Genomic DNA, 16,262 nt, shown 5'->3' with positions numbered 1-16,262 from the left:
AATAAAATTGTTATTCACGAGTAGCTATAGTGCTTCACCGCAGATCTCAAGGGTTCATTTGGGTCCCTATCAAAATTTATTATCTTGCATGTGATGTTCCAACTCTTCGCGTCTATATCACCAACTCGCTACTCCTACTCATTATAATTACACGTGATCCTGTTTCTCTATTTTAAGCAGATGCATATGTTCTCTCTATATCTAAACCCATATGATCAAAGCCTTTAATTTGTGAGAATTGATTGAGCCTTAGTTGAAGATCCCATCTTAGGTATTCAAATTTCAAGCAGTAACACCCTACCACCCGATCAGAATATAAGATCTTTAGCTGGATCCAGTTACATACGATGATAATGACAGAAGGCGGGCCCCGAAAAATAAATGAAAATGCTGGAACAGAGAAAACAGCAAGCATAATATAAAAAAGGCTGAACTTTTCTACACTATTTTTGCCTATATTATTTCTGTATCTTTTAATAATAAAAACAAAAATATGTATTCCATATATACAGACTGTAAAATCCAAATAGTGTTTCTTTTATAAAAATTGGAATTTCTCACCACTAACATTCATTTCATATTCATATTATATATTAATAAAGTAACCAGTTGGCATGTACACTATATACAAATGAACTAAGTGCTCTATGAATAACGAACCTAATTTCCTAAACTTATCTTTACCACCAAGAATCCACCCGCATACTTTCATATCACAGCCTTCCTCAACGACAAGGCCAGGGAACCAGTATCTCTTAACTCGAGCCTTTCCTTTTCCATCACAAAGCATTTAAAATGGTAAGGAGTCCCAATCTCTTCCAGCTGTACAAGATACCCATCTCTTTCCACCTACCATACCCAACCCAACTAACTATAACTACCAAATTCCACCTTTAACCTTCTTATGTACACAGTCCGATCCTCGTCAAGAAAAGAATTTGTATTATTATGCTTTAAAACTACTCCTTAAGAACATGATTTGATTAGTCCCAAATTGTACAAATTCCTTCTCACAAGGCTCCCAATAGAAAGCCACACAGCTCCACCAACTGTTTGATCCTCTCTCTCTTCCTTCTGATGCCATAGCAATGGCAACTCCTTCACTTCCAAATTGCTTAACCCGATTAATTGCCTAACAGATTCGATTATTTTTGGATCGGCTGTGTTTCCAATGGCGTCCGTCACATAGAACACATTTGTGGCCATGTTTCCTGCGGTGGATATCTCTGCCCTTGTCACATTCAGCGCATTCTCTCGGAAAATTCTCATCACCTCTGCTAGAAGCCCCTGTTTATCTTCTGCGCACAGCTCTAGTCGAACACCCTATAATCAAAACAAATTAACACTTAAGCAATCTTATCATATCAAAAGATTATAAAAATTTAACAAATTTGATTGAGAAGACAGGAGGGCATGCATACCTCAGATGCCCTTCTCTCAACTGCAGCCTTTAAGCATTGGATTACTCGTTGCCGCTCTGGTTCTGAACTAATTGGAGTGCCATCCTTATGTCTTATGTAAAACTCCTGAGATGACAATTTGAACATTGCCGTTAATTAATTAAGCCCATAAAACAAGCAATAGAGTAAGTGAAAATATATATAGAATTTGATAGAAGGAAGTTGAATAACAGTAAGTACCAGGTAGGCTTGGTCACCATTAGTGGTAATAGTTGCATGGAACACAACATATTCCATGTCTGTCAAGTTGCATACAAGATCGAATAATAACTTGATTCGATCCTTGCACTGGACATTCACAACCGAATAACCCCTTTCGGCCCAATTCTGAACAGTCACTAAAGGAGAATCAGAAGTAAACTTGAGAATGGGAGTTCTCTCATAATCACGGTCGGCAAACATCATTTGATGCAGCCTTCTTTCCGTGTGCATGACAGACAGAGCAACAGTGGTTTTGGCACTTCTAATGTCATTGTCTCCCTTCAAAATATTTCTCAACCTCACTTCAATCCTATTTATTTTCTGGGAGTCCTCAATGGTGGAACCAGAATCACAGTCTTTAACATAGATTAGGGATGCAATGCGTCCATTGTGAGTCCAAACTTTAGCCTCAACAACATCACATTGAAGATCAGCTAGCACTGCGAACACCTCCGATAGAAGGCCGACTCGGTCTGTACCGGTTAATTCCAAAGCAGTGAGACCGTTTGAGTGATTGGTTCTCTCATTGTGAATACTTCCCAATGACTGTCAAAGCATGCACATAAAGATTCAAACTTAGATGAAACAATACTAATAAATACACATTATTATGGTTGGGTAATGAATGAAAGAAAAATCAAGTGAGATTAATGTCAATAAATTAGAATATGTATAGTCAAAACGAAATACCTGTTCGATGTATTTTATAACGCTCTCATCTGTTAGCTTGTTTCCTTGTTGATCCGTTACATGAAAAACTGTCCAATATTGAATATATTCAGATGTTAGTGGATGAGGATTAATAATTATAATTATATCAGTTTAGGAAAAGAAAACAGAATCAAAATAGACAGAGTATGGTCTAGGTTACCATCCATGAACCACTTTCCATCGGAGGAAATATAGGCCTTTTTAATTGAAAGGTTCAAATCAGTGAGCACTTGCACTGCATCCAATAGTATACCATGCCTTCTGGCACTATCAACCTGTGAATTTCATCAACACAGAAAATTTTTTGTTATTATTTATTTTTTATTCCATGTTTATTAAGAAAAGAAATAGTGCCAAATGGGAAACATTTTGGGGCGGTGTAATTACCTTGACCAGAGTCGCTGTGGGACAGACAGCATTGTCAATGGCAACCCTGTTTCATGGGGAAAGGTCAAAGTCAGCGAAATTAATTTATTTTTCTTTTTCTATTTTCCGGATTTCTGTTCGGTGTCTGGAATCTGAATTAGAAGAGCGCATAGTTGAATTAAAAATACTATAAATGGGAACACAAGACATTCTGGAAGGAAAAAAGAGAAGGGCGGAAACGGGATAATGAAAAAGAAAAGTCAGAAAAATAATAAAGTATTGGCGGAGGACCAATCAAATTCAAAAGTCGGTGCCAACTTGTAAAATAAAAATTGAAAATAGAAAATAATTTCTTTCTTAATTCTTTGAAAATTCAAATCTATGCACGTTTTGTTACTATTCCGATTATGAATCTGAATCAAGAGTAGACAAGCAAGGAGAAACACACATTCTCCTCTTTCTAAAGAATTTCTTTAGATGGAAGGAAGTAATTAAGATTTAAGACGGTGAAGAAGATGAAGGATTTGATAGAAAAAAAAACACAAACCTGGGTGTGTTCATCCGTCTTAGAAGCTTTTCATATTCGTTCGTACAAGCTGGCCACTCCATGGCTGATCTGTTGGGAGTGGAAACTTCGAAGGAGAAATGCGTTGTGATCCCAATTCCTAGCTTTTATATTTGCACAAATCCTTCGACTAAATCGCCGTTAAAAAACACAACTCACCAAATTCTGTTTGCTTCGCTGTGACTCCTCACTTCTCTCTCACTCTGCAACTCTCTCTCACTATTATATCCTCCCTCCCTCTGTCTCGCTTTCTCTTTCTCTGTCTCTACCCTCTTTCCAAGCGCCAAGCAAAGCACGCCCTTTTTTTTGGTAGACAAACCAAAGCACGCCTTGTTCTTAACTCTCGCTTCTTACACTACAAAGTCGTTCCCTTTAAATATATATAGCCGCTAATTAATATTTTAAAGATATTTTTCTCCTCACTTATTTTATTTGATTGCGCTTAGTTATAATAGCATACTAAGATAAAACACCGAAGATAAAATATAAAGAATCAAAATATAAAAGTTATTATTCTTATATTTTATTTAATAATAAATAATAAATTAGAATAAATTATAAAAATTTAATTTATTTTTATTTTTTTATTTAAAAAAATTTAGAAAATATATAATTATAAAAAATTAATAAAAATAATTAATATTTTTTATTAGTATTTTTATATTTTTTATCAGAACATAAAATATATTAATTTAATATCTTTTGATATAATTTTTTATTAATGTCTAATTTGTTAAATATAATTTTATATTTTTATATTTTTTTATTCAATATTTTATGCCCGTAAATAATTAAAAATAGTGTTTAATTTAATAAAAAAATTATTAATATTTTATTTTTTGGTTTTTGAATTAATATTTAATTTAAAATTATAAAAATAAATAATTTATATATATTTAAAATTTATGATAAAAAATAAATTAGATAAAAATTAAACACTAATTCATAAGTACTATATTAATCTATTTTATTTACTATTTTGTTACCAACTAACATGGCAATCAATTAACAACGTAACAAGTGAAAAAAGATTAAGAGAAAAAAAAATTAAGAAAAATAATATTAATTAATTATTAAATATTATTTCTGAATTTTTTTTAACTTACCATCTAAGTTAAAATAATAATAAATTAAGTAAACTACCAAATTTAGATTTTCAAAGGTTTTGGGGCTTATGCAAAACGTGATTCGCAAGTTGTAATGGGAAAATTTTTCACAAAAATTGTGAAGTTAACAAAATTATTATGTTGTTAATTTGCTTTATTTCTATTAACATAAAGTGTTAGTGTCGTTCAAACTCAATTTTACTAAATAAAAAAAATCAATATTACTATCTCATTATTCACATCAATATTTTCTATTAATAAAAAACTTATTATCATATTTTCTATTAATAAAAAACTTATTATCAAATGATTTTATCAAATTTTATGGAAGTTGGTCCAAGTAGTAAGAGGCTTAAACATGTTTGAAGGTGTAAGAAGTTATTTCTGTTAGAAGAGTAGACACACTCACTAGGACAAAATAAAGCGTGCGACTCGGGTTGGGTTCGAATTAACAGGGACTACTAAAATTTTCTTAAGGTATAAAATTAGTTAGTATTAAACTATTAATACCTGATATTTTTTATTGCAAAAATATTTTAAGATCTATGCTAAATTAACAGAGACCACGACTGTACGCAGAGAAATAGGTTTAGCTCATGGAGCACTATGACATATTCATAAGGCGTGACTAATACCTGCCCCGCTGACCCAGACCCAGCCTTCTGTTCTTCAAGTTCCTATGCATCTCTACTTTTCCTGTTCCACATCACACCCAAGTAAAAAAGTAACTCCGTAATGTATTCCAACGTGTCCATGAATGAGGATGTCCACGTGTCTTTCGTGACTAATCATAGTGTTTAAGCACCCACCCTGGAAGACACGTGGGAGCCCAGAGATGTTAATTTGCTTGCCTTGTACTCAATAGGTAAATGTTGATCCTTGATAGAGCTAGGTGGGGAGGTTAAGTCTTCGGTGGTCCCCAGAGAGTGGAGTAAAACTTGGTGATGAAGGGTGTGGATTTGCCGACCCAAATCACGAGCACTGCACGTGACCGACACCACCCCTATTGGGTTTTCTTCTGTCACTCGTTTCGGCTTCTTTTCTTGTACTTGTTCCCTCTCTGATCATCACCTTGCTTATAACTGTATCCACGCACGCACACTTCTTTTTTGTTTCCATTCCATATATCTGCCGCCTCTTCTCTTTCATTAACCAACACATTTCATTTGATTAAGCAAACAGTAATCTATTCCAAATACTTTAGGGTCTTTTTTTTAATTAGGCCATTAACCAAAAGATAGGACATGATAAATGATAATACAGAGACCGCACAGTATATAACACCCGAGCGAATCACATAAGCTCCGATAATCTTTTATTCTTTTAAAAAACAAGCAGAATATTCTCCCATTTATCCACGAATGAAAAGGACAGACAGAAGAGAAAATAAACCCATCTTCCGAAATCCTTTTTAAAAATTTAAAGAATATGCGTATACATTATAGTTTAAATTTTTTTTATTTTGTTAGATAATCAATGAGGAGTATATTCAACTGCATTCAATTAGTATTTTTTGTTAATTTTCTGTTTAAAAAGAAGGTGAATTCAAGTTATCATAAGAAATATTTAAAATTTAATAAAAAAATTAAAATATAAAAAATATTTAAAATTATTTTAAAAATTTAAAATTATTATAAAAAATTTTAATAAAAAATAGATGAAACATAATAAAAAAAATTTTAAATTTAACAAAAAAGAAATATCAAAATCATTTTAAAAATTATAAAATCTAACAAAACAAAATATAAAAAATATTAAAAAAAACATCTTAAACTATTAAAGAAATATCCAAAATCTAAAAAGAATAAATATCTAAAAAAAAAAGAAGCATCTAAAATTTAGAAAAAAAAAATTCAAAAATAGTAAAAATAATCATCCAAAATCAAGGAGGAGGAGGAAGAGAACACAGCGTTTGAATGTGGTGTGCAGTGACCCTTGGCAGCTGGACACACAGCGGTTGGCTTTGGAAGAAAAGGACAATGTGTGCAGCTCTGCGATGTGAGATGGTGGGAGAGAGGGTGCGGCATGCAACTGTGGAAGAGAGAGAGACGTGGCGTGCGACTGTGTAACGGAAGAGGAATAAGGGTTTGTCTTGTTTTTGTTTTTAACTATAAATAAGATTGGGTGTGAGTCAAATTAGGTTGATTCCTTGGGTATTATTTTTTTCTTCTTATTGAATCTGTTTTTTTTTTTTTAGTTGACTGCAGTTAATTGTATCACTAATTAGTTCTCTGTACCTTTTCTAAATTTTCTATGAAACGATAAGCTTTGTATACCAAAAATAAAAAATGGTCAGATTTTGTACTTCACTTTGTTTCATTTTTATAACGTGAAAACTCAGGTATAATTAACTTCATGTAAAGTTGATAGTTGAGAGTCGTTAGATGATAATTAAAGGAAAAGTCTAGGAGGCCAACAACTTTATTAAATTCTAGCCAGCATGCAACCAGCAAAAGAAAAGTGAGTAATCCCACACCATTGGATGAAATCTCACACCGTTAAAAACATCATTGATGGCTACTTAATGGCTAACACTCCTCTTTAGTCAAATTTATCAACTCATTTAATGATATTTATTTATCAACTTCATATGAAGTTAATTGCGCATTAATTTTCACCTTTTTATATTCATACATATGCATTTATGATCATTTTTCACTAAAGGTTTTTAATTTGAATAAGTATCTAATTTGATTGCATTCATGTTATATTGATTAATCATGTTAGATGTACTTTAAAATTAGACACTAAAATCAATCATCAGTATAAAATATATATTAAAACATAAAATACACATTAAAAATGAGTTAAAAATTATATATATTTTATTGAGTCTGAAAAATTAATAACAATTAATTGATGATGACCAAACATTATTATTGGATTAAAAGTCCAATTAGGTGTATGATTAGTTTGTTAATTGTATAGAAATTCAAAGAAACCAAACAAGCCCAACAACAAACTAATAAAGCCTAAAATGGTGAAAAATCTGGTTGGCTAGTATCAGAAAGTTTTGGTTAAGTAAGACTAAGACAACTCTTCTATTAATTTTTAATTTCTGAGTAAAGATACACTTCCATACTATGATATATATTTTTTGTGATTCAATATAAATAATCTGAATTAATAAAATAATTTATTCTAACAAGTGGTATGAGCTATCCATAATTTAGTCATAAAAAATATTCAGTTTTATTTTACTGAATCAATATATGGATCAATGTATATATGTGTTCCTTATATTATGATATTGCATATATAGAAATATACATATATGTGTATTATGTGTGTGCGACTGTACAGAAATTAATTAATGAATGGGGAAAAAATGGTGATGTTCAAGTATATTGTTGCATGGCGTGTAATACTGGAATGTGGATCTGCAAGTGGCAGGAAAAGCAAAACGCAAGAAACGTTTTGCCTGCATGAGGAATTCTGAAAGCTATTAGCATGCTGCAAAACGCAGAATGCGTTTTGAAGGGGAGTAGCTCCAACAAGCGAAACGTGTCCCTATGCCCACTGCATGCAGACCAATACTACTTTTTTGACCGCATTGGAAAAGCAAAACGGAAGATGCGTTTTGAAGCTGTCAGAGAAAAACGCAGGTTGCATTTTAAAGGCTCTCCTGCTGCATGCACGACACGTGTTCAGGACATCAGTTCCAGGGGCTATAAACGCGAGTGCAATGTAAAACGCAGGAAGAAAATTTTGTAAAGTGAAAGGCTTGTTAAGAGAGAGAGACAATGGTGAGGGGTACCCTTAGAGGCTTGCTAGTGGTTTAGTGAGGAAGAAGAAGAGCAAAACGGGGCTGGTTAGAGTGAAGACTATCATTTGAAAAATGGTTTGTGATTTTACTAAACCTGAAGATCACATTATTGAATATTTGGATCATCCTCAATGGATAAGAAAATTTTTTATTTTAATATATATTTATTTAAATTTTATTTGTAATTAGTACTGTAGTTAGTAATATTACTATTACTAATATTATGTTATTATTTATTTCTCATAACCGTTTAATTTTTTTTGGTAGTATTATTATTATTATGTTATTATTATTATTATTGTTATTATTATTATTTGTTTATAATAGTGGATATGACCATGAGAATAATTTAATAATATTTTTTAATAATAAATCAGATAGTGTACTAAATTATTATTATTTGTTAGTGATTTGTTGTTATTTTTCATGATAATGATAATAATGCCGTACTCAACAGTTTTTTTAAACGATGTTTGTTTAATTAAAAAAAATTATTAATTGTTATTGTTATTGTTATTAAAAAAAATCAATATAATAAATAGTTATTATTATGGTTATTATTGTTATATTTGAGTAATTATTATTATGATTGGTATATTATTATTTGTTTATAATGCTGGTTTGTTATGTTAGTGTACTAAGTTATTATTATTTTAATAATTATTATTGCTAACTCTTTTTTTGAATAAATTATTAACTGATATTATTTAGAATTTTAATAGCTATCAATTTTCTTGTTGCAGGGTATCAGGAATTTGTTGCCCAGAAAACTTGATCCGCCAGATACCTTTAACGAGGTAGCTGCTGCGGCACTGGCATTGACTGGGTTTCAACTTGTTTCGCGAGTCGGCGAAATGAGAGGTCATTCTGCACTACTGAGTACTTTGGTAGAACGCTGGAGGCCGGAGACTCACACATTCCATCTTCCAGTCGGTGAGGTGACGGTGACACTAGAAGATGTGAGCTATATTTTTGGTCTCCCGATTAATGGGGAGGCCGTTACAGGTAGATCAGACAGCATTCACCAGTTTTTGGTGGAGAACTGCATGGCGTGTTTTGGTCGGGAGCCCGGTCCGCAAGATTACGTGTCGGGGAAGGTTAATATTGCATGGGTGCGACGGTGCAGAGACACCGAGAGGTGTGATACTCAACAGTCTGTTGAGCGGTACGTCCGAGCGCACATTTTCTGCGTGCTCGGAACAGTTGTGTTTCCGGATAAGTCGACTACTTCGTTGAACTCGAAGTTTCTACCGCTACTTCGGGATTTCGACCGCATTTCATCATACAGTTGGGGGGCAGCCTGTCTGGCACACCTGTACAGATCGTTGTGTCGTGCATCACGATACAGATGCAAAGAGATGGATGGCCCCTGATATTGCTTTTTGTTTGGGCGTGGAAGCGTATGCCGCTCCTGCCACCTATACTCCGCGATCAGCTCGGCGATGTTGGTATTTAGCTTGCGCGACGATATTAGTTTTTATTGTTATTCGTATTGTTATTCTGTTTTGGTTATTGTTATTGTTATTATTATTATTATTGTTATTATTGTTATCGTTATTATTATTATCATTTTTATTAATTTGTTATTCTAATTAATGGTTTTATTCGGTTTTTTGTTAGGTGGAGTCATTGGCGCCGACATACAAGGTATATACGACGGCCTACCACGCACTTTAGGCGAGGACTCGACGACATGGGAGTTGACGATGTAAGTTGTAACCATTAATGTCCAAGGTTTTTTCGTTCAGAAGAATATTTTTTCTAATCGGCCTCTTGGTAACTAATATGCAGTTTATATGGCGGCCGTATATAGCTGTCGAGACTCCGGATGTCGTCGCTGCCCATTTGTTTTTGTGCTCCACCCAGTCGCCGCTAGTGTCATTCGAGTGCATAGAATGGCACCCAACAGACCGAGTTAGGCGACAGTTCGGGATGCAACAGCTTCCACCAGGCCCAACGTTCGACCTTGGTCGTGATCATTGTACTGGGTTGAGAGGAGCACAGAACCATGATTGGGGACAGATTTACAGTCGATTGGTTGACAGGTGGAGGACCGACCGCTATAACACATTGCAGTTAGGCGAGGAGATTATTGACTTTCATCCTCTCCCAGTGTACTACGAGTAGTACACAGAGCAGTATGGGATGCACCTGCGACTGTCAGACAGAGTTGCAGGTGAAGAGGTTGGCACCGATGAGCCACCGCAGCAACAGGAAGAACCACCTGGCCCTCAGCAGCAAGTCCCGCCTCAGCAGCAAGTATCGCCTCAGGTATTATTGTTACTGTTGTTGTTATTGTTATTTAGGTTTATCAATTATGAATAATTACTATTAATTGTAATTAATTGTAATATAGGTTCCGGCACAGGATCACCAGTTTCAGGCCCCGGCATATGACCAGCAGTTTCAGATGCCGGCATATGACCAGCAGCATCAGATGTCGGCATATGACCAGTATTTTCAAATGCCTGCATATGACCAGCAGCATCAGATGCCAGCATTTGAGCAGCCGTTTCAGATGCCGGCATATGAGCCGCAGTTTCAGATGCTGGTGTACGAGCAGCAGTTTCAGATGCCGGCATTTGACCAGCAGTATTTGGTAGTTCCACCCGGCGAACAGTTTAGTCCCTTGGTTCCAGCGGACAGCCTCATCCTGTCTCAGGTCCTGAGAGATACAGATATAGCACATCTATTTCCGACGCGAGAGCAGGAAGCGCCTGCTCCAACTGTGCAGTCTGCTGGTCGTCGCGCCTCATCAGGTCATGCCAGTGACTTCGACGTGGACACCTCGACGGGGCATGTACATCATGTCGGTCTTTCCGCACCACTGCGCACGCAGTTGATCGACTTGAATGAATGCCCTCAGAAGGAAGAGGATGTTTTGGGGGATGACGTTCAGCACTGTTATGACCTTGGTGGAGCGAGTGCTCCGGGGGTGACTGGTTCCTGAATATGTGACACTGGCAGTTCGAGCATGACAGATTTTGGGGGTCTGGATGCCGGTGTGTCTCAGGGTCATCCGTATAACTTACGGACACAGATAAGCATATGGAGATGCTTTGTCCCTTCCGTCTCTCTGCTTTCCTACTGTCTTCATCCAATCCTTCTTACTCCTTTCCATGGCAAGCTGTATGTTGGGCATCACCGTTGTCAGTGGCTACAGTCCCATCCTCTCAGTGAAAATGTTCAACGCACCCTGTCACGGCACGGCTAATCATCTGTCGGTTCTCAATCAGGTTGGAATAGAATCCATTGATTCTTTTGCGTCTGTCACTAACGCCCAGCCTTCAGGAGTTTGAAACTCGTCACAGTCATTCAATCATTGAATCCTACTCAGAATACCACAGACAAGGTTTAGACCTTCCGGATTCTCTTGAATGCCGCCATCAATTCTAGCTTATACCACGAAGATTCCGATCAAGGGATCCAAGAGATAAACATTCAAGCCTTGTTTGCTTGTAGAACAGAAGTGGTTGTCAGGCACGCGTTCATAAGTGAGAATGATGATGAGTGTCACATAATCATCACATTCATCATGTTCTTGGGTGCAAATGAATATCTTAGAACAAGAATAAGCTGAATCGAATAGAAGAACAATAGTAATTGCATTAATACTCGAGGTACAGCAGAGCTCCACACCTTAATCTATGGTGTGTAGAAACTCCACCGTTGAAAATACATAAGAACAAGGTCTAGACATGGCCGAATGGTCAGCCTCCCAAAGAGGGTTCAATCATAAAAACAGGATCAAAAGATGAAAATACAATAGCAAAAGGTCCTATTTGTAGAGAACTAGTAGCCTAGGGTTTACAAAGATGAGTAAATGACATAAAAATCCACTTCCGAGCCCACTTGGTTTGTGCTTGGCCTGAGCATTGAAGCATTTTCGTGTAGAAACTTTTCTTGGAGTTAAATGCCAGCTTTTGTGCCAGTTTGGGCGTTTAACTCCCATTCTTGTGCCAGTTCCGGCGTTTAACGCCGGGCAGTTTTGAGCTGATTTGAAACGCCAGTTTGGGCCATCAAAACTCGAGCAAAGTATGGACTATTATACATTGCTGGAAAGCCCAGGATGTCTACTTTCCAACACAATTGAGAGCGCATCAATTGGGTTTTGATAGCTCCAGAAAATTCACTTCGAGTACAGGGAGGTCAGAATCCAACATCATCTACAGTCCTTTTCAGCCTCTGAATCAGATTTTTGCTCAGGTCCCTCAATTTCAGCCAGAAAATACCTGAAATCACAGAAAAACACACAAACTCATAGTAAAGTCCAGAAAAGTGAATTTTAAATAAAAACTAATAAAAATATGATAAAAACTAACTAAAACATACTAAAAACATAATAAAAACAATGCCAAAAAGCGTATAAATTATCCGCTCATCAATTTCCTAGCAACCTCGCTTTATTTTTATGCAAATTCTTAATTGATTATGTAAGGTGCCTTTCAGGATTGTTGAGAAAACATTTCATCCTTAGCCTAGCTTATTTTCATTTCACAAATCTTGCATAATTTAGTTCGACTCAAATTTGTTTTAACATGACACAATATTTACGTTTTTGATAATTCTCTTGAATTTTGTAAAGCAATTACCCTGTTCTTCTATATAGTTCCTATTGGAGTTCTCTGAAATAAATATTTTTTCTAGTTGCATTTTGATTCTCTCTTTCGACATACTTTATGACTTTTAACCATTCTTATTTGTTGGTCATTTCAACCATTCCTTCATATTTTTGTGAACCTTGTATTCCTCTGATTTGGTTCTAGTTTATTTTGGTCTAATTTACTACTATCCTTATCTTGTACCTCTTAGAGTTCCTAAATTAAATATTTCTTATTATGATGCGAAATGACTCTTTTCGAAACATTTTCTTGTATCTGTACATTATTGCTTAGTTACAATCTTACACCTCATTCCGAATTTATGATAAACATAATTTTGTCACTTATTCTTCTCTTTCTGCCAATTGTATTTCTTTGAACGTACTTGTACTTATTTTAGCGTCACACGTGGTCCTTAGAGGTAAAAACCGATGTGTTAGTTCTCTAAGGAACGACCAGTAGAAGAGGAGGTTTAAGTTTTCAGTAGCTTGATTGAAAGCTTATTCGATGTCTTATGCCTAATTGATCTTGTTTGAACTTCCTTGATTTAATATCCTTTTTCGTATGGCCTGATTTCTTTTTAAGTACATCTTAATATTCTTGAATATTCTTTATATGATGACAATTTCGTTTTGATATAAACTTTTAAAACAAGTTTTGGATTCTCTTCTTAAGAAAGTTAAATCAATTTTTCTTGCTTAAATTGCATCCATAGCTATTCTTTCAATTGACAAAATTATTTTGAAGTTGGCATGCACTGTTTTAAATAAAGTTTTGAAACTGACTTATAAGCAAAATTTTTTTACTTCAAAATTCTTTTCTAAATAAAATTAACTTCTTCTTCTTCTATATTTGCTATAATTTTTATATACATTTATTAAATATAAACCTTGAGAATTTTTAAACAAACGTTTAATTTTCTTACAACCTTGTCACGATTTCACTGTATACCTTTATTTGATTGAATACCTAAATGTCTTTTAAGATTTTTGAAAAAAAAAAATTTGTTTTGGCCTTAACACAATTGACTTTCCCTTTTCAAACCTTACCTATTTTGTCTTTGACTTGTAAATTATTTTGACAAAAGGCAATTTGATTTCCTTCCGAGTTTTATGCCTACTTTTGGTTAAGTGGTATACCTAACTATTTTTCTCAAATATTTGAGGGAATACTTTTGTTCTTAGCCAAATCGGTGTTTATTTTCCTTTAAAACTCTACATAATCTATTTTAACATGGAATTGTATTAACGTAATGCCACAAATATACTTTTGTTATTTCTTTTACAAAGTGTTTGATGTGCACTTTTCCTTAGAAAATGTGAAATAATTTATGAAATGTTTTTCATTCTCTATGAGCAATTCATTCGAAAGTATTCTTAATTCTACTCGAGACTTATGAGCTTTGTCTTTGGTCTTAGACATTATTTTTCTGTAAACCTCATATTCCTTGACTCGACTTAATTTTGTTTCAAACTACCATACTAGTTCCCCCTTTGTTATTCCTATAAGATTTTGTTGATTCAGGAATTATTCAAGATTGCTAAACTAATTTTCTGTCTGACATTCTTCATTTCTTATGCATTCCTGATTACTTGTGAATTTTGAATAAACTCAAGGATTGGCTTAGGATCACGTATGACTTTTAGGGGTAGCAAACAAAACTTTAAAAATATTGTTCATAAACGTGAAAGATGAATTGGTAAGTGTGCAACGTTATGAGGAGTATAGCAGTTTGTTCCTCGTAAAAGTTTGCAGATGTTAGGATTGTGACGGGTTATGGAGTTGTAAAGTGATTGATGGAGTTGGAGAATTGAAGTTCTGAAATGGGTAAGAGATCTGTGAGCAAGCGTTATATCCGTTGTTTTATACCAGCCTGCTTTGTAGCCCTTTTGCCACACTAGCTACTGTTCTGTTTGTGGACACCTATCTTGATTTGCACCCCTATTTTGTTCCTCCAAGTTTTTGTAAAGTTTTGAACATTTATATATGCATACTAAGATTCCATACTTTTCTATAAAATGTTTAAAAAGTAGAGTGTAAAGACTGTATTATTTCATATGATATTTTAATTTTCGAAGACGAAAATTTTTATAAGGTGGGTAAGATGTAAGACCCATAATTTTCAAAAAAATATTATTATGAGTTAATATCAATTTATTTATTCATTAAAGATTTTATTTTTATAAATTATTTTATTAAAAGTAATTAAATCAAGTTTTGACAATTAAATTAAAAATTTTACTTAATTTTATAGTTATTGAATAATTTTTTATATTTAAGTTATACAGCTTAACAGTTGCAAAAGAATAAAAATTTTATACAATTTAGTTAAATAATAGAGATTATAGAATTTAATACTTTAATTTTATAAACAAAGAAAATTAATTATATTATCTTTAATTTTAAATTAAAATATTCGATTAAAAGTTAATTAGTAAATTAATAATCAAATAACATTTTCAAAATAATTTTAATAAATTAAATTAGGTTTTTAATTAATACTCTATATCCCTAATTTTGTTAAAATTACCTAAAATACTTAAAATTCTAACCCTAATTCCTTTACCCATCGTCACTCACCTCATCGTTACCCCCAAATCCCCAAGCTACCAGGAAAGAAAGAAAACAGAAAAAAGGAAATAGAATTAGGGAAAAAGAAAGAAGAGAGTTGCGATGTGAATCAGGAAGTGAGGGGAAAAAGGGAACTGACCACACCACCAGCGCAGGAGAGAACCGAGGGGAGAACGAGAGTGATACGTCTGTGAGAGAGAGAGAGAGAGCCGCCAGAAGCTGCTGCATCGCCATTACCGTCGAAGGACCAGCTGAGGGAGAGCAGTGGCGAGGATAGAGGAAGACACGAGTAAGGGCAGAGAGAGATGGGGACCGCGTCAGCTTGCCGCCAAGTCACTGTCGTCAAGGGTCCGCGCCGGCACTGTCGTCGCCGTTCCTCCGTCGCCGCCGCAGCTGGGTCGCCGGGAGAAGGAGAACCCTACACGAAGAGGGTGAAGAGCCACTGTGATCCGTTGCTCCAAGCTCGCTCTCACCACTGCCTGTGCGCCGTTCATGCTGTCATCGTTTTGTTCGCTGCCGCCGAGGATCCTGTCGCCACCGGAATCACGAATCGGGGAGAAGAGGGAGGTTGTTTCCATCACCATCCCAGGTGTTAGAGAGGACTGCCGCCGTTAAAGGAATCATCGCCACCAGAGCCCTAGCCGTCGTCGCCGTGGGAGCTCGCCAACACTGTGAAGATGAACCGAGGCAAGCATTCTTGCTTTTGGTTTTCGTTCTGTTTTTACTTTTGGTTTTGTTCTGTTTTTGCTTCTAGCTTTTGTTCTGATTATTAGGGTTTGCGGTTCTGTCCTCTTTAAAGCTACTACCGGTTGTTTTGAAGATTTTGCCGTAAATCTCACCGTCAAGCCTAGAAGGAGTCGCTGCTGTTATTGTCTCGGGTAGCACTATTCTTCCTATTTTGATTTCAACTCCTTT

The 16,262-nt window shown here is 34.9% G+C and overlaps 1 protein-coding gene across 1 annotated transcript; it reads right to left on the bottom strand.

Moving 5' to 3' along the window:
- Positions 1-497: 497 nt before the first annotated feature.
- On the bottom strand, positions 498-3,664 carry LOC130982857 (ACT domain-containing protein ACR8-like). Its single transcript, XM_057906976.1, has 7 exons — positions 3,286-3,664; positions 2,760-2,805; positions 2,533-2,647; positions 2,352-2,419; positions 1,641-2,207; positions 1,422-1,526; positions 498-1,323 (listed from the first exon to the last, which is right to left on the bottom strand). The coding sequence occupies exons 1-7, from the start codon at positions 3,345-3,347 to the stop codon at positions 967-969; spliced, it is 1,320 nt and encodes a 439-aa protein (XP_057762959.1). The 5' UTR covers positions 3,348-3,664; the 3' UTR covers positions 498-966.
- Between the last annotated feature and the right edge of the window lie 12,598 nt (positions 3,665-16,262).

The sequence above is a fragment of the Arachis stenosperma genome, chromosome 5 (assembly GCF_014773155.1).
Source record: "Arachis stenosperma cultivar V10309 chromosome 5, arast.V10309.gnm1.PFL2, whole genome shotgun sequence".
In the NCBI taxonomy this organism is placed as follows: Eukaryota; Viridiplantae; Streptophyta; class Magnoliopsida; order Fabales; family Fabaceae; genus Arachis; species Arachis stenosperma.
Note: the sequence above shows the minus strand (reverse complement) of the source record. Positions and strands in the feature narration are given on the sequence as shown.

Excerpts from the sequence above, each read along its gene's own strand:
- LOC130982857 (XM_057906976.1), bottom strand. The coding sequence starts at position 3,347 with ATGGAGTGGCCAGCTTGTACGAACGAATATGAAAAGCTTCTAAGACGG. Across the intron at positions 2,420-2,532 it reads TGGAAAGTGGTTCATGGATG|TTTTTCATGTAACGGATCAA; the intron begins GTAACCTAGACC and ends AATATTGGACAG. Across the intron at positions 2,208-2,351 it reads TTATAAAATACATCGAACAG|TCATTGGGAAGTATTCACAA; the intron begins GTATTTCGTTTT and ends ATGCTTTGACAG.